The 19,650-nt window shown below is 37.8% G+C and overlaps 1 protein-coding gene across 1 annotated transcript in view; it reads right to left on the minus strand.

The window, feature by feature from the left end:
• The window catches only part of NOTCH2 (notch receptor 2), a 182,687-nt gene that overhangs the window by 140,876 nt on the left and 22,161 nt on the right, over positions 1 to 19,650 (minus strand). Inside the window, exon 2 of the mRNA XM_038561934.1 lies at positions 1,571 to 1,652. Coding sequence (XP_038417862.1) covers positions 1,571 to 1,652 — 82 coding nt within the window. The remainder of the gene's footprint in view (positions 1 to 1,570; positions 1,653 to 19,650) is intronic.

The raw sequence follows: 19,650 nt of genomic DNA on the forward strand, positions 1-19,650 counted from the left end.
TGTGTTACCATTCTGAAAGAAGACTACATCACATGTTCTTGCTTTTTGTTTTCCAGCTAGACAAACTAAGTGAGCAGCTCATTATCAGTTATAAAAAACATTTCATTTCCAGTATTATTATTCCAATCCAAATAACCTACAATTAAACTTTATGTCATCATAGCTTAAAATATTGTCCTTCTGCTGAAGAGCATCTTTCCTGACTTGCAAAAATTCTCACAACACTGAAGAACTTAGATCATGAGGCACCTGGGTGGCTCAGTTATTGAGCGTGTCTGCCTTTGTCTCAGGTCATGATCCCAGGGTCCTGGAATCGAGTCCCGCATCAGGCTCCCTGGAGGGAGCCTGCTTCTCTCTCTGCCTATGTCTCTGCCTCTCCGTCTCTCATGAATAAATAAATAAAATCTTGAAAAAAAGAAAGAAAGAACTTAGATCCTGGGATCCCTGGGTGGCTCAGTGGTTTAGCGCCTGCCTTTGGCCCGGGGCGCGATCCTGGAGTCCCGGGATCGAGTCTCATGTCGGGCTCCCGGCATGGAGCCTGCTTCTCCCTCCTCCTGTGTCTCTGCCTCTCTCTCTCTCTCTCTCTCTATCATAAATAAATAAATCTTAAAAAAAAAAAAAAAAAGAACTTAGATCCTGATGTCAGAATGGACTTGACTGGAACCAATGTTATCATTACATTTATGTCATTCAATTAAATATCCAAAGAAGAAATAAAAACATGTTGGGTAAACTCATGTAAAATGCTTATAAAGCAAGTACTGTTACCTAAGCAGAGGACAAGTACAGCCCATACAAGGGTTAAAGAAAAGTTATATTACCAATCTTATTTTCCGTGATATAAATACAATGAATACACATTCCTGTCAAAAATTTTCAACTGAGCCAGAGGCAGAAGGAAAACCATATGGTCCACAGGACACAGAGAGGAACTATTTATGAGATAATCTCACAGGCTTCCTCAAAGAAATAAAAAGTATAGCTAAATTAGGTGGTTGGAGAAAAAGAAAAACTGCTCTTGAGAACCAGCCTACACCCCCTAGTCCTGTCCCATAGCCTTCCTTTTATAACCCCATATAATGACATTTTCCACAGTGCCTGCTCCATGTCCCACCCCTACAGGTGCATATGCATCTTTCTCACGGTCTCTCTTTCAGAACTGGACTTTTTTACACCAGAAAAATAATTTCACGCTATAATATTTACTTACACTAGGCAGAATTAAAGTTGATATCTATTGTGGTTTGACTTAAGAACAAGATCATAACTAACATGTTGAGGAGTGATTCTAAGAATGCACTCGATATACATTAACTAGCCACTCACTGAAAAGTCTTTTTCATAATGAAAAAGATAGTGATAAGATAATAAGAAGTTCTTGTTAACCATTTATCTGACATCTGCATCCTTCCATTCTCATCCCCCACAAAGACTTTATCAGAAAAGTTAGAGAACCAGTAATACTTCATAGAAGTATTGAAAACAGAATTAAGCAGGACCAAATCTTGTCTAGTGTTATACAGAGGAAAAATAAAATATATAAGAAGGAAAAAGAAAACGAAAAACTTACTTGCAGTATCCTGTGCCATTGTGGTAGGTAACACATACTCCTTCATTTACACAGGGCTCATAGCTATCCCGACACTGCAATGCTAAAAATAAAAACAAACGCACATTAGAAATAAGTCACTAATCATAACCCTTAGCAAAGAAATTTTACTCAATCCAGGTCAACATTAGTTCCCATATCCAACCTGATCTGGGTTTCTCTTTAGAGTTTTAATCAGGTTTGTTTGTTTTGTTTTGTTTTGTATTTGTCCTGTTGCTTCTAGGGTCATAGAAGCATGGAAGCTCATCCTAGGAGTCTCTTCCTACAATAACTATTTTGTAGTCTTGAATGATGCTTTTAATTCTCTATGCTTCTCTATCTTCCCAGATGTTGCATCCCTATCTCCCAATAATACCAAGAAAATTAAAACTCTAACATCCATGACATACTATGAGCATCTTGAAATTTGAATCCTTCAGATAAGTAATGTAAAGATTCATCAATTAATATTTAGGAAGACCTGGGTAGATACTAAGTCACATGATATTAATGAATTACTTAAGCCTTCAAGTGAAGTTTCAGAACAAGTCACTTTAATAAGTAATCAGAAACATCAACAATATTCATTGAAAAAACTGTAATTGAGAACCTAGTATATACTAGGCACAATATTAGGATCCAGAGGAAAAGGGGAAATGTAATACATAAGAAATAAATACAATATAATCTCTAGGTTTAAGGGACTCACACAAAGAAAGATGGGGGAGTAGATGGGTCAAAGTAAAGAAAATAAAAAGTTAATTTTATATACGCAGATAAAATAATAACTCTCAAATTCTTAAACTCCAGTCCTTTTCAAGACAATGAAAAGGCACCTACCTCACCACCATAATCCCTCCTCAAAACAGAGTACTCAGAAATAAATAACAATAGTAGAAATTTTCATTTCAGTCACAAGAGGAGAAAGGACCTTAAAGTCTACCACTCACTAGCTGATAACCTGATTATTCAGCTTTAAGAGTTGGAATTTTCATCACCAAAATCCTTGTCAAGAATCCTAATAACAACTGGGAAGGCAGGACAGAAAGAAACCTAGTCAAACAACAAAAACCAAAATTAAAGTTCATGAACTTTTTCTGGAAGATTACATGCCCACCTCCTAGGATGGTTTGTATACAAATACCTGAAAGCAAAATTGAGAAGTCTCCACCTTTGAGTTTCCTCCAGTCATACCACTCTATGACTAGACTGCTCAGTATCACAGGCTCTAGGCCTGCCCCTCTGAGGCATCAAAATCACCTTCTTTTCACAGGGAGAGCCCAGGCACGAGCTGGGTGTTAGAACAACTCCTCCATTAACAATTACTGCATAAGAATCCTCTATTTGCCCGGTACCATCACCAAGTAATGGAACTATTTGACAACATGTTTATAGAAATCTCATCTCTTAAAATAACAATATTTTTAAAATAGTAATAATCACAGCAGCTAACACATTGCACTTATTAAATCCCAGATGCTATTTTATGCACTCTACATAGACTAATTCAACATTCCCCACAACGCTGTGAGGCAGTTAATTTCATTATATCTGTTCCACAAGAAGGATAAGTGACCTGCTACTGCCACACCAGTGAATTAAAGAGCCAGAATTTGAACCCAGGGAGTCTGGAACCTGTGAGAGAGTCTGTGCTCTTAACTACAGTGATACACTACTTCCCACTACCTGACATTTTTCTTCTCAGATGGGCAGGATAGGTTTTGTTATACATTTACTACAAAGTGAAGGCCAGGGAGGTTAGGTGACCTCATGGAACATCACACCACTAGCTGTGGCAGTGCTAGGCCTGAGACCCAAGTCTCTTACTAAGTCCAGCCCCATCTCTATGACAGCTGCTGGGATCACAGAGTCACTAAACTGCAGCCTGAACAGGCAGATTCAGGAAGAGGGTCATCTTGTTGTCCACATCCCACTTCCCTGTAGGGCTCAAATGCTCCCTCTTCCCACACTGATAAGGCCAATGCAACAACTATAATTAAAACAGTTAATGTCAGGTTATTTCCTCCATACCAAAGTTCTCAAACTGCTTTTTTCATTCTCTTTAGACACTTTTATTAGTTTCAATGAGGACTTCCTGACTTTTTTCTATTTGCTTTTTTTCTTTAAATAAGGAAAACCTGTCAGTAGGAAAGGAATGTCCTGTAGGCACAGAGCAAGCTAAGCTGCAGCTCTGTCCTCCTCCTGCAGGAATCCTGAAATCCTGCCTCTACCACCAGCTGTGCTACTGCAAATAAAACACAACCTCATGGTGGCTCAATTTCCCTACCTGTAAACTAAACTGGGGTAAACTACATATTCTTGAAGGTCTCCTGTGATCCAACAGTGACACCTCTCTCATTAAAGTATGTGAATGGCATGCCTGGTACCTGGAGAAATCTATGCAGAAGGACATTAAGGACCTAGCCACCCATGACTCAGAAAGCCATGGGTGCAAAAAAATTACATTCTGTTCCTATTAAGTGTCCTGGCAAATCATTACAGTGACAGGTTCAAAGAAATACAAACAACCCAAAGTCAACATGTGGCAATCCATCAAGCAAATAACTTTATAGCCCAGCCTTAGTGAACCAATCAAATTTAGTGACCAAAAAAGAGGTGGGCTTACAGGGCTAATAATTAATGCCATTTGGCTAATCTGTAGGATCATACTACCTTGACCCTATAACATTTACTAAGCTATGGTGCTCAAAATGTGCATCAGAATCAAGTAGAGGGCTTGCCACCCCCCCACCCCCCACCACCCCACAGTTTCTGATTAAGGAGTTCTAGCAGGGGCCTGCACATTTGCTTCCTAACAGGTTCCTATATGATGCTAATGATACAAGTCTGTGGAACCAGACTTTAATAGCAACTAAGACATGAGTGTCCACTTTAAGGAATCCTCTACTACTATAGAATCCATTGAGGTCTTGGATAATCTAGACAGTAATGTATTGCCTGAATAGACAAAAGAAAAATAAAGTAAAATTTGAGACTTGTGACTTTGGTCAGGGGTATTTCTAAATGAATACTATAATGATTTGTCATTCAAAGAGAAGGTAAAATTTTGATAACTCAAAAAAAAATTACAGTGAGACAAGAAAAGACCTCATTTAAAAATTCAATTTGCTCTCTTTCCAATGTAAAACACTTAAATTTAACAGTGAAATTGAAAGCACCTTTATATTTGTAAAGTAAAAAACAAAATGCTCAGTAATATACCATTTAGAGAACAGATGCTTAACTGATGCTTTTGTAGACTCAGAGAAATGAGTCCTTCACAAAAAGAGTGACTTTTTCCCAAATTTTCATCTTAAGCCATAATGATCACTCAATAAATACTGTTGACTGGAATCAATCTCATATACAGTGTGTGTGTGTGCGCGCACGCGTACGTGCCTCCCACTCCCCAAAAAAGGATAAAAGCAAAGAGAAGCAAGAGATTTCAATTTCATCACTCCATCACTTGGCAATGTGACACAAAATTTAGAGACCAATTTCTAATTTTCATACACTTTCTATTCAATGTATTTGGGGACAAGGGTTCTAATATTCAGAACATACTTATAACGCATCTATTCCATGAGGTACGGGCTCTAATGTCAGGGATTCCATGCTTAACAGAATAAAGTACCTGTCCCCATGAACCTTCTTTCTATTAGGGAAAGATAGATAATACATGAATAAATAATGTCATTTTAGACATTGCTTAAGTGATAGATTCTGTTGGAAACAGAACCCAGATATGGGAGACAGAGTAATCACAAAGGCTGGAGGTATAGGGACCTCCTTTAGATAGGGTGACTAGGAAAGTCTTCTCTCAGAAGGTATCTTTGAGCTAAGATTTAGAAGAACAAGAATCATGAAGATGCAGGAAAGAGCAATTCCAAACTGAGTGAGGAAAGAGTGAGGAAAGTGTAGAGGCCTTGAGATGGGAATGAGACTGATATTCCAGATTCATGTGGCTGGAGACTATTAGGCAAGGAAGGGTGAGTAACAGGAGGTAGTAAGGAGTTAGACCCCGGCTTCTGGTCCAAGTGAGTGGGTAAGTACTGCTCAGCTTTAAGCAAGGAAAATGACACAATCAGATTTGTGTTTGAAAACAGTCACAATTGTAGGGGCATATGGGTGGTATAGTCAGTTCAGCATCTGACTCTGGATTTCAGCTCAGGTCTGATTCCCGGGTTTTGAGATCAAGCCCAAGTCAGGCTCCACACTCAGCAGGGAATCTGCTTGAGATTCTCTCTCTCCCTCATCTTCTGCCCTTCCCTTGCTGTCATTGCTTGCGCGCTCTCTCTCTCTCTCTCTTTCTCACTGGAATAAATCTTTAAAAAAAAAGAAATTAAGAAAGAGAAAAAAATAAAGAAAAGAAATAAATTATAAAATGTTCCAGTGAGTGAAGGAGCTTTTTTTTCTTTTTTACATAAGCTTACTCAAGTCATCCCTTTTTAGGCTAGATTGAAGACATCTATTTTCTCAGCTCCCCAAAAGTGGTAAGGATTTTATTCTAATCTCATCCAACCTCCCATAAGCCTCACTTGCAAAGTGTTGGTACAGCACTCTCTAATCTACATTGGTTTTCAGTTCTTAATTCTCAGAACTTACTCTCAGTTTGGTTTCAGAACCAGCTGAGAGGTCTATGCAGTACCTTCACACAATGACACAGATGTCACTTCTTCCAGGAACAAGCCATTTCTTATTTTTTCTGGTCTAAACTCTCAGACTCCTTCAAGATTACAGCCCACCTTCCCTGCCCGGGATCCTCCCACCATAATAAATGCAGTCACTAGCTGGAATGGATCACCACTGCACTCAGTTCCATGCCTATCCCCATCTCAGCTTCCTCAGCTGCCACTTTCCCTCCACCATGGACACTACTCATTCTGCTGAGGCCCAGCCCAACTCCTCCCTCATCCTCAGAGCCCCTAATTCTTAGGACATTCAGAACCCACTTACAGTTTAGCACTTAATTTTATGCTGTCTTCTCTCTACTTTTCCATGTTTAAATTCCTAAAGGATAGAAAACATTTCTTCTTTTCTGTATATTTGAAACTATAGTTTTGTGCACAGGTGCCAAAATCAGGTTCTAAGTTTGGATTCTAGCACCATCATTTCCCATCTATAGCTGTATCCTCTTTATGATTCAGTTTCTTCACCTGTAAGATCATCTCCCAGAGCCCTCCTAAGAACTAACTGAATTAATACATGTAAACAACCTCGAGTGCCTGATAATGAGTAAGAGCTCAAAAAAGCCTAGCTCACATAGTAGGTTCTTAAATTCTTGGTAAGTGAATGCATGATAAATGGTGCCTCTAGGAAAACTTGTTACATCAATCAAACCCCAGTTTAAACAAAATTGAGAATCTGGAAAAATAGAATAGTCTTAGGCAGTTTAGGATGTAATATCAGTAAGTGAAATACATTCTTCACAGTTGCCATCACTAACAGTCTAACAAAAGAAATACTGAACTATTACTATGACAAAAAAGAAAATCAGAGGCCACTGCTTTAAAAAAGGTGTAGCACTGCAGGAATAAGGAGAAATGAAACACTAAAGGTAAAATAAACACTATATATAAACAAAAATGCCTTTTAATTTTAATACAGCTCTATATTTTTTTAAAGATTTACTGTGAGCATAGGCCTCTACGGGGCATTGCATAGAAACCAAACAGAAGTAAAACAATTCCTATCCTCATAGTCCATATTCAGTGTACTGGAGGGAAGTTAGGGGTAGGGGCAAAGAGAATATCATTTACCTAACTGACTCGAAGATAAACACAAACAAAATAAAAATTGCTTTTATTATATACATTTAGAAGACCCTCTTAACATCAATTTCAGAACCACTCCAAAAAGAACCTCTAAGAAGTACAACCCAAATCCTTGTGTTTAGCACTGTATAACTCAGTCCAGAACAAGGTTCTGGTATTTATTCAAGTTCATTGGCTCATTTGTCTATAAATACTGCATATAAAAGAATAAATTTTCATTGACTTTAACCACTTCCAGTGCCTCAGGAATTGGCTCATTCAGGGATTGGCCCAAGGTATCCTGATAGAATAGAATCCTCCTTAAAATTTCGTCTAGGCATTTGCCTAGGTTTTTCAGGGCTTTTCAGTATCATGCCAGCTACATATTGGTTTAAAAGCTTCCCTTTGTTTTAGGAATCTCTAACATGAGTAATTAAATCTGCACCCCAGCCGGCTGTAATCTGAGCAGCCTTCAATTTGTTTCACTTGTTGCATTAACATGTAATGGGTGTAAATTGGCATTACTTGTTGCTTTGTAGCCTCTTCAAATAAGCCTGTCTGTTGTCTATCTCACATGATTTTATTTTTCATATCCTGCTCTGTCAGTCTGCAGTATATGTGTTCAATCCACTGCTCACTCAAAAGATGTTTTAATATCTTAAATGGGTGAGGTTCCTAAAACATGTGAAGAGAAGGTATACAGGGCCCTTTTAGTTTTCTCTTCAACGTTTATGCAAATTTCAAGTAGCAGCATTTCAGAAAGAGGTCTGAGTTTACGCCCTAGAACCTTGGCTACAGCTGGCTGCTGTTGCTTCAGGCACATGGTGTCTGAAGAGGCTCAGTAAATGAACAAAGCAAAGTTCTCTAAAATGACTGCTTGCTTTATTACCAAAAGTAGGAGAATTGAGGGCAGACAGAGAGACATCAGGGATTTGCAATAATTCTCACAGCACCCTGTGATTTCAAACAACAAACTTCCACTGAATTTTTATTCCATTTTTTGGGATCAAGCCATGAAAAAAAAATCCAAACAAACAGAAGTGCAGAAGCTTAAAAATCCCAAGTGGTACATTTAAATAAAAACAAAGTAGAGAAACATCTGTCTTCCTCATTGAAATCTGTCTTGATTAAAAAATAAATGCAACAAGGGAGATACCAATTTTATTTTCCTGATAGTATTGCAAGAATTTCTCTATCCTTTACAGATACCATCTAATAGAAAATGTGTTTCCTACTTAAGAGATGCTGATCTCAGACCCACAGAGATTAAGGCTTAGGCTATACAGTTCATAGCAAAATATTACTACTTTTCAAAAATAGGTATACCTTGATTAAAGAAAATATAACCAACAAAAACTGAAGTTATAAATGAGTGTTTTTGACATTACTAATAGAATTAGTTTATAAAGACAACTGTCCTAGTGAGTTGATGAGTCTAGAATAATCTTTGATTTAAAAAATTCCAATTTGGGGGATCCCTGGGTGGCTCAGTGGTTTGGCGCCTGCCTTTGGTCCAGGGCGCGATCCTGGAGTCCCGGGATGGAGTCCCACGTCAGGCTCCCGGCATGGAGCCTGCTTCTCCCTCTGCCTGTGTCTCTGCCCCTCTCTCTCTCTCTCTCTCTCTCTATCATGAATAAATAAAATCTTTAAAAAATAAAGAAAATTAAAAAATTAAAAATTCCAATTTTGTCCTACTTTATACTACTGGATTTATTGCAAAGAACAAAATGCATCAATATTTGCTGTGCTATATTCACATATACTATGCATTGTGTTATTTCCTTCTTTATTTTTGTCTTCTTAAAGATGGCAGAAACACTTTAATTTATGAGTTAAATAAGATAAAAATTATAAAAATATATTTATAAATCAGATGTGGCAAATCTGTTAGTAAGTACTTCTATACACATGTACATCCTTTCACTTGGAAAATACTTCCCCTCACTTTCTTCCTTATCCATCTCGCTTATTCCCAACTATATGTCAAATCATAGATAAAACATTACCTTCCTAAAGAAATCCTCAGAGACCCTCCAGTCTGATTAACACATTCCTCCTCTGTACTCCCATTACACCCTAGGCAGATTTAATAAAAGTGCTGGCTCACCTGTCTCTCTCCCCCACCTCTCTGCAAATTCCCTAAAGACACTGAACATGATTGGCTCATCTTCGTATACCCAGGACCTAGCACAGTGCCTAGACCATAGCAAGTACGGTCAATACTCATAAAATATTCAAGGAATTATCTTTAAAGCAAAACCTAATAAAGTCAACAACCACTTAATGTGTTTAATATTTTCTAGGGCTCCAATTTTAATAAGCATAGTGATACCCAAATATGACTGCGCCTAATAATTCTAATTTCATTTTGTAAAAGCAGAAAAGTAAAATGAGAAGGAAAAAATGGTGCAAATTTCCTGGCCTTTAACAGAGATGAGAAGTTGAGAAAGTGGAATATACTTTTCTAATCTTCAAAAACTGAAACATTTTGGAAGTTCCTGCCTTAAAATTTGCATAAAGATACACACTCCCAGTCTTCCCCATGAATCTAAATCCATGTGTATTATGGTAAGAATTTATTAATGGGTTGAACAGAAGCCAAAGTAATTTCATCTAAACAGCAAATGCAGAAAACATAGTATTAAAAATTCTAAGTGAATAGAAAGCTAAGATGGTATTTTTCCATTATACAATACCATTTTCTCCATGAGAAGGTTCACTGGTCCACATCCACAGAAAAGTAAGGGTCAATCTGTTCCAAAATAACCTCAATGTATTTCTTCACTATTAAGTATCTAACACGAAAATGATTACAGGATTTTTATATCCAAAAGTTTCAAGATCTCAATATAATAAAACCCAAGAGGGGAAGAAGCTCTATCATATCTAGAAGTTAAATTATTCTCTGCACACATATGTATATATAATGGTCAAAAAAGGCCAATCTGGGGATCCCTGGGTGGCGCAGCGGTTTGGCGCCTGCCTTTGGCCCAGGGCGCGATCCTGGAGACCTGGGATCGAATCCCACGTCGGGCTCCCAGTGCATGGAGCCTGCTTCTCCCTCTGCCTCTGTCTCTGCCTCTCTCTCTCTCTCTCTGTGACTATCATAAATAAATAAAAATTAAAAAAAAAAAAAGTAAAAAAGGCCAATCTGAGGTGATATTCAATTGTCTTCTATCTTCTATTATCTCCTCTAGATCTATATCTGTTCTATCAGAAACAAATTCGGCCTGTCACTAATTTCCTGTGCTCTTAGTAAATGCTCCCTTTTTAAAGCTTTTTAAAGACAATTGTGTTAAGTACAGCTTCATTTTTTTAAGAAGCTCTTAATTTTAAATACATACTTTTAAGTGCCTTTGCTGGAAAAGAATTCTATAAATATATATAATCTTCTTGCTACCCACTCAAAAGAAATGAAGTGTTCTTTTAGTTTAAATTGTTCAGAAAACTTTTTAAATGTGGGGTACTTGGGTGGCTCAGTTGTTTAAGGGTCTGCCTTCCGCTCAGGTCATGATCCCAGGGTCCTGGAGTTGAGCCTCACCCCCTCACCCCCCAAATCTCCCAACCCGCACTGGGCTCCCTGCTCAGCAGGGAGTCTGCTTCTCCCTCTGCCTCTCCCCCTGCTTGTGGGTCTCTTGCTGGCTTGCTCTTTTCAAATAAATAAATCTTTAAAAAAAAAAAAAAAAACTTTTTAAGTGGAGTAAACAAATTCTATTGTTTGTTAATTTAGAGACAGACCCCAATAAGAACGAACAAGGGACAAAATTATGTTAAAAATAAAAATGGAAAAACCTAAGATTGTTACTATATAAAATCAAGGAATTAAGGAGGGCACATGATATAATGAGCACCGGGTGTTACATGCAACTGATGAATCACTGAACTCTACCTCTGAAACTATATGTAATTAACTGAATTTAAATAAAACCAAATTCTTTAAATAAATAAAATCAAGGAGACTTCCCAAAAACAAATGGGGAAAATCCAGAGAACAGCCCCAGACTTTCTCATGAGTATCCTTCCCCACAGTCTTTTTAAAGAACTTTGGTTGTAGCAATCAAGGCTACTCTCAAGAATCAAGTAACCAGAACATCATAGACTGTCATTGTATGACAAAAAATCTGAGTCCAGCATAAAGCACCACTACATTATAGCTAACTATTTTGAAGCCAGGGCTTGCAGAAGCTAAGGTCCTAACACTTGGATTACTTCTATGTTATTACCCAGATGACAGAGGTTCTAACCATCAACCAAAACCAAATCCCTATTCACTTGTGGACAATATTCAATGCAAAACCCCCACACACATCACTGAAAACTGTCTAAACCCAAGAGCTCAAAAGGTCCTAAACTCTGGGCTTGTAACCAGAATATTCCAGATAAGCACAGAAACCAGCATTGTGAAGAAAATGTCTAAATCTGGAGATGGTAAATGTATATTAATACTTCCCATTTGCAGAAAACATGTCTAGGACAACAACTTTGGAGTACAGGAAGGTTGACACTAGGAACATATCAAATCTTTACTAACTACTGAAGGAAGAAAACATGTAATATAGCTTCAAACTTTAATTTTAACTTCGTTTTGTTTTCATTTGCTCTCTTCTTTTCACTTGTTTGTTCAAACACAGATCAATGCCACCTCACACCAACACGACTTGGGCTCCCGGGTCAACAGAAAAAAGTAATAATGATGTATACTTAAAGATATTTGATGCAGAGCTGATAATTTCAATGTTCAATAAAATCCTCTTTAAAACTCCTCTCCTCCAACTCAAACCTTTCAACTACTCACATTCTTTTACTGTGAATGTAAGTAAGAATTTATCTCCAAGAATACTTAGATTTCTATGGAATTGTAACAGTCATTTTAATAAAAACAGCCCAGCACACTGCAAATGGGCATGGCCATTCTTGTTCATCCAGTTGTTGCTGGATGAGCAAAGAAAGGCAGCAAAGACAGAAAATTTTGTCTGCATTAATAAATGACCATATCAGAAGTTGAGCTTTCCATGTTTGTGTTTTCCAACAGGAAGGAAATCTAGGTTTCTCCATTTACAGCAACACCTAATTTGGCAAACCCAAAATTTATGCTGCCTTTGACAAAGGTTTTCTTAGTTCTAGAGAGGCTAAGAGACTTCCCTTGTTTCAGCTTCAGTCCGGAGTCCTCAGAAAGAGCCCAAAATAATCTAAACCTCAATATATTAAATTAAAACCTGAGAGGTAAATCCTATAAGGAGTATTGGCTTTCTGGAGTTTAGTCTTCCCAACTCTCATAAATGAGTCATAAATTCCTAGAGGAATTAAAAAAAAAAATTCAGGTGCCCTAACCCACCACCCATTTCATCTACCTTGCTGTCACTCCTCCTGCCTGGCAATCCAAAGGGGTTCCAGCAAAAGGCAGATTTTGGACTCAGCAACACCTATCCATGTCTGTTCTACCTAGCTTCAACCCAGCTATGATGCTAGGCATATGGTAAATGTTTGGAAATGTTTTCAAAGCCAAACTGTTGAAGGAGCAGGCCAGTTTTCTATCTCCCTCCAAGAGAACATAAACAAGTCCCTAATGTCCCACAAAAGAAGACAAAAATAAAATCTGCAAAATGATAGTTTATTCTAGCTTTCTAAGGTCACAAAGACCTGGCAGAGGAGATATTTTCATCTCTTTTGTTTATCGCTCTTAAAATACTCTCCTCAGTAAAAATCCATTCCACTCTGGGGACATGGGAGTGATATTCATGTAGAACAAGAGGGATTTAGAAAGGGAGTTTTACCAGTTACACTACTCCAGGTCAGTGGGAATGTCCTTCCCACCATCACCTCATCGTATTATAACAGGATTAAGTCCTTTGGAAAACCAGTATTAAAGCAAGTAACCCTGAGTTCAAGTAAAGGGACAAAGGATTTAGCAAATGTGGTTATTAGTATAATGCTGGTGATTAAATAACATTTCTCCTCCTCCCCACCAAAGTACACATTACCTCATCGAAAATATGAAAACCAAAGCATTGTAATCACTTTGGCTATAAGCCTAAATAAAAGTTACCACAGAAAGTCTCAAATACTTTAAGTTTTATATTAAATATGTCAAGTGAACCAAATATCCTCCTTCTCATGTGATCTGGCTTTTGAACTAAGTAGAACAAGGTTATAAATTTGTACACAGTGGGCTTCTGTACATGCTCTTTCAATGCCACAGAAAATAACTTACCCAAATAAGCAACTTTCCTACAGTAAAATATCTTACCCCCAAGGAGTAATTCTAATGATGTGAATTTCAGAAAGTAGTCAGTTACATCCTAAGTTAGTTGGCTGGTCATGTCCCTCCAGTAAAATGAGAGTAACAAGCACCTGCTCTACCTAAAGATGGGAGATGGTATTGACTTGGCAACACATATTTAGGATTAACATCTCAGCTTCTAATGGGCAGGGCTTTTTAGCTGATTTCCATCTGTGTTCCCCCACCCAAACCTACAGGTGTTCTAAGACCAATGTGAACACTGGCCAAACAAATCAGAATGTCAGCTCCCAACTCTCACCTTCTCACTCCTGAGAAATCTGACCAAAGGCAATGCTACAGTAAAAATACCTTCATAGTTTACAAAACATTTTCATACAAATGATTTCATTTGATCTCTACAACAACCCTGTAAGGCATGCAAATTAGTACTAGTATCATTTACAGAAGAGGAAACTGCAAGTCAAAGAAATAAGGAACTTGCCCAAAGTCATTCAAGTCAAGATGGCCGAACCTGCACCAGAATACAAGTCTTTTATCTACCAGCCCAGGATACTTCCACTCACTGTATCTATTGAGATGCAGTCAGAAAAACCTGGTATCACCCAAACCTGCAAACCTCCATAACAGAATATTCTTACATAGATAAATACCCACATACTGGCTATGTACATAAAAAACATTTGTGCCAAAGACCATCTAATGACCACATGCTTGTCAAAAACAAAACCAAGACTAAGTTCCTAGGATAAGAGGGGCCACAAATGCTGTATTTCAGAACCACTCTTCATGCACATTCCCTAACAAGGACATTCATTAATATCACTCTTACTCCATGACATAAGAACCCCACTTTTGAAAACTTGCCAACTCTAGGATTCAATATACTGCTATGTATCATTTCTCAGGAAAAACACAAAAACAAACTACCATATGAAGTAAAAGAATGGGTGAAATTGTACAGAGTTCTTCCTTTGTAAAATTATAATTAGATATAATTTCTTTTCAATATAGAGTAGCATCAAGAAGCAAAAGGAAATTATTGGAACTAGATCATAAGAATAACATCCTATGTTGACAAGATTTTACTTTTAATAACAGTGATCCCATTAAAAGTAAGCAACTCATCATCATTTGAGCAAGCTACCCAGAATTCAACTGATCAGAAACACATTCCTCCGAAGAACATATCTACAGTTAAGTTAGTGAAAACTGAACCTCTAAACAGGAAAAGTGTGGCCTGCTAGTCAGAGAAGGCACATAATAACTAATGTTGGTAAACAAAGAATGCCATCAGAGACAATATTTTCTTCATCTGGTCTGCTTCTCCCCAATTAAAGGAATCAACTGAGAGTGAGAAAAGACAAAAATTCACCTTCCCAAACCAAGGAATAAACTATTCAGACACATAACCTTAATCATATTGGATCCCATTTGAGGAAACCTCAAACAGCTCACAGCGTCACTTTTCCACAAGTCTCAGAACACCAGACTCTTCCAAAGTCAAAAGGATAGATTTCAGCATTACAGTTTGGTATAATGTTCCATAAAAACCACCCTATTTCATGTCCATGTCACTAAAAAACTTAGAAAAATAATGACATGTTAAAATAGATTATTTTTCTGTTTCTCTTATGACATTTTTTAAAGGATATCTGATACCATATACCAATCCTGGTCCATGAATTAGCAGATGAATTTGAACTAAAACTTTACAATACAATTGGTTTATAATAAATAATATATTTTCATAAGTAAATACTCCATCAAAATTCAGAAAATCTTAGGATACAATGTAAGGAGAAAATGGATTTTTGAAAAGTGTCAGGCAAAAAGAAAACTAGCTATAATTGAGAAAGAAAGGAAATAGGCAACTTCTTTTTTTGTACATAAGCCCCACTTCTGAAACAAGAGCTGTCTTTGCTCAGATGGAGGAAAACCACAGGACTTGGAATAACTCATTTAATGTACTGTCCCTCCTTATGTCAAAATGACACTGTTGACTCACCCTCAGTAGGACATGTGCTTGGTTTAACTCATTTTTCCAGTAACAGTAATGAATCAAGCAGTTCTAATATTGTAATGATTTGCATCCTCACAACTGGAAAAAGTACTTGGAAATATCTGTATAAAAAGAATATATGTCCCTGAGTTTGGCTCTGCTGTATAGCCAAAATGAGTTTTATCTGTCTCTCTAATTTGCTCTGCAGTCTCTCCACAAATGATGATGTGTTATTCGTTTTTACTTCATTACAAAAATTAATTTCATCTAATTACCAAAATAATCTCTCACCACATTTACTCAGTGTATCTTTGTCTTAGCTAATTCCCACAGTCTTGGGCTTCTACATCCTGAAATGAAATGAACAAATTTATTTTCTTCTGATTATAAGTCCTGCTCAACTCTGGGTGATACTGTAGAAGGCCTACAACAGATCAACAACTTTAGCATAGTACCAATACATTCACCAACAGCTCCATAGCAAATGTGGTATACTGTCCATTCTATTGCTCTGTCATTTCTGGTTTGCTCTCCAGTTAAGACTGAAGATTTTTTTTTTAAATCATTGCAAACATTTACCAAGCCCTAATATGGAGTATGATGGCGGAGAAATCGTAATGACATCAAACAAGGGTTTTGCACCAACACAGACTAAGAAAGGGAAAGTCGTGGGGTGCCTAACTGGCTCCGTCTGTGGAGCATGAGACTCTCCATCTCCAAGTCATGAGTTCACTTTAAAAAAACAAAAGTAAATTTTTTTTTTTTTTAACTGAAAAAGGCCGGGGGAATGCTTGGGTGGCTCAGTGGTTGAGCATCTGCCTTCGGCTCAGGATGTGATCCCACAAGTCGTGATCCCACAAGTTGGGGTTTCAAGTCCCAAGTCTCATATCAGGCTCCCTGCAGGGAGACTGCTTCTCACTCTGCCTATGTCTCTGCCTCTCTCTCCTTGTCTCCCATGAATGAATGAATGAATGAATGAATGAATGAATGAATGAATGAAGAAAGAAAGAAAGAAAAGGGGAAAGAGAGAGAGGAGGGGGAGGGGGGCTTGTTTATTTTCCTTAGATCAAAACCAGCATTCTTTCTCAAGGAGAGATTCAACTTAGTTCATGTACATTCTCCATTCTGACATAATACCCTCTGGAAAGATAGCCTTTTAATTCAAAACTTACATTCAAAAACTATTTTGCAGAGGGGCATTGGAAATATTGAGAGTAAAATATAATCTATTTAATGAAAGTACCAATAGCTTTGACATTAAACTCTTCAATTTTCATTCTGGACCAGTGGTCTTCAAAATGAAATGTGCGTATCCTAGAAGCAGAGGGGTCAAGACTATCCCATGGGGCACCAGAAGCACTTTAAGACCGGCTACACATTTACAGTCTAAAACACACATAATTGGGATATCTGGGTGGCTCAGCAGTTGAGCGTCAGTCAGCCTTTGGCTCAGGGCGTGATCCCCGGGGTCCCAGGATCAAGTCCCACATCAAGCTCCCTGCATGGAGCCTGCTTCTCCCTCTGCCTGTGTCTCTACCTCTGTGTGTGTGTGTGTGTGTGTGTGTGTGTGTCATGAATAAATAAATAAAATCTTTAAAAAACACACACACATAATTAAGCTTTACTAGGATAAAGCTTAATATATGCATGTTTAATAGTTGTAATGTATATAATTTGAAAATATTTATTTACCTAGTGAAGGAGGGGTCCATGCTAAAAAAAAACTTTTTCTTGGGGCATACATTTTATTAAAGTCTGGAGGTTCTTGCTTTACCCCTGCATTTCACAAACTAGGACACACAGAGCCCTGAGGGTACATAGCATTTGAGGGAAAATGCAAAGAAACTGGAGAAAATGCAAAGATAAACCTGGTACATGTTCCTGGTGCCTCTATTTCATTCACTCTAGGGTTAATTGACTGTTACTCTTTCCTGTAATCTGGTGCTTTGGAAGACAACACTGGTGAACTTAGAAGGAAAGGGGCCACAGAATGATAACCTAGGTACCCTGCCTACTCCTTATTATCTAGCTATCTGACAGAAAGCCAAGCACCTCGTTCCTCTAGGCCTTTTAGGATCCTTCTCACTTGAATTTTATGATTCACAAGTTAAGGTTTTCTTCCCATCCTTACCTACTTCTACACGTCATTCTTTTAACTAGAATGTATTAGCCTCTCCTCGCCACCAATTTCCATCCCTCTCTCACTCCTGATAAGGCCTTGACTTTGTATTTCCTCAGCTTCCATAGACCACTGGTATGATACTAAAGGGCACTTGCTGGAAGGGTTTGTAAGCATTCACAAGTTATTTCCAAATATCTTCCATTACTCCTGGACAGACTGTAAGTCCCCTGGTATAAAGTGTTAGGGCAGCATTCTCTAGAGGGACCAACATATATCACCACCTGATCATGTTGACAATCCACAACCCTGCCCCTGATGCACTGTACTGATTTAAGGGGAAAAGTATTAGGAACCTAAATTATCCATATAATGAAGGTGTATAGAGAAAAAAAGAAAGAAAGAAATGAATTTGAAACCAGGCCTAGGTAAGCCAGGCTATGAGGAAAATAGGCCTGAATGCAACAAGAACAAAATGAGGAACTGGGGACAGCACAGAGAAGTGTTAACTCATGCTGGTAGGATGCCCTCTCTCACTCCAAACCACCGAGTTCATGTCCCTGCCATGGTTACCCTGTCAAAATAATTAGTAATTACACAAGTTAATATACGAAAAATGTTTAGAGCCTGGCACTGTTACTTAATATCATTACCCTCACTCCATCAAGTATACCAGAACTAAAGGGAGAAATGTTACATCTTTATCTGCAGGCTTTGGAGGTTTCAAGGCAAAATTTTCACCTACCCAGAACACATGGACATTCAACTTCCCTTTTCAGGTTTTGTCAACATCTCTAAAGGTTCCAGAGCATACTTCCATCACGTGAAAAGATAACACTCAATTCCCAGGCAATATAGTACACTTTTAAGGAAGCAGCATGATGTGAGAAAGGAAGCAGTGGACTAGGGGCTAAAAACTCAAACATCTTTCTTTGTCTTGGTACTGCCACTGACTATTCTGTGCCCTTGAAAAATTATTTTTCTAAGACTTAAATTTTCTAATCTCTTTTTTTTAGAATGATGATTAGATAACCTATTCCACAGCCAATGAGGCAGTAGTTTGTAAACATTTTTTACTGTGATCTATAGTAAGAAATATATTTTAAGTCAGAACTCAATATTTACACATATATACAGAGAAAAAAACAAAACTTTCAAGAAGCAATGCTTATCCTATGTGATATTTTCTTTTCAATTCCAATTTTCCCCCCCAAAGTGCTGTCTGAGACCTACCAAACTTGTTTTATACCCCACGAGTGGTCACAGTCTGCAGTTTAAAAACCCTGGACTACAGCACAGTAGTAAAAAGCATGGCCTTGAAATCAGATAGATCTAGCTCCATCTAGCTATATAATCTTGGGTGAGTTACCAACCCTTTCAAAATTCATCTTTTAGATAGAAATGGAAACATCAGGGCTGTTCTAAAAATTAAATGGGATAATAAACGTAAAGCACTTAACTGCACTTTTTCTGACATAGAACAAGCACTCAAAAAAAAGTTGTGGTAATGATTAATATTGATGTCATTATTACCAAGTTCAAAGATTCCAAAAGAAAGTAAAATATGTAGAAGGGAGCTAAGAAAAGGAACAGGCTCACCTGCAAGCATCAATAAGCAGCAGGGCTGATATCAAGTTAATCCCAGCCTATGCTCACTGAAGTTCCACAAACAAAGGGATTTTTGTGTGCTTTCTTCACAGTATTCCCTAACAACTATAACAGTGGCTGGCACATAGTAGACACTCACAGACTTGTTGGATCAATTAATTAATACCTCTGGAAGCTCACCTCTGTGCACTGGAATAGCTGTGAAAAGATCCCAGCCAAGCTTACATAGTTCCATTTGCCCCCAAAAAACACCTGATGTTGCTCTAAGCCAATGGTTCTCAAAGTGTAATTTCTAAAACAGAAGCAGCATCTGGGAACTTGTCAGAAATGAGAATTATCAGG

The sequence above is a fragment of the Canis lupus genome, chromosome 17 (genome assembly GCF_011100685.1).
Source record: "Canis lupus familiaris isolate Mischka breed German Shepherd chromosome 17, alternate assembly UU_Cfam_GSD_1.0, whole genome shotgun sequence".
NCBI classification, from domain to species: domain Eukaryota; kingdom Metazoa; phylum Chordata; class Mammalia; order Carnivora; family Canidae; genus Canis; species Canis lupus.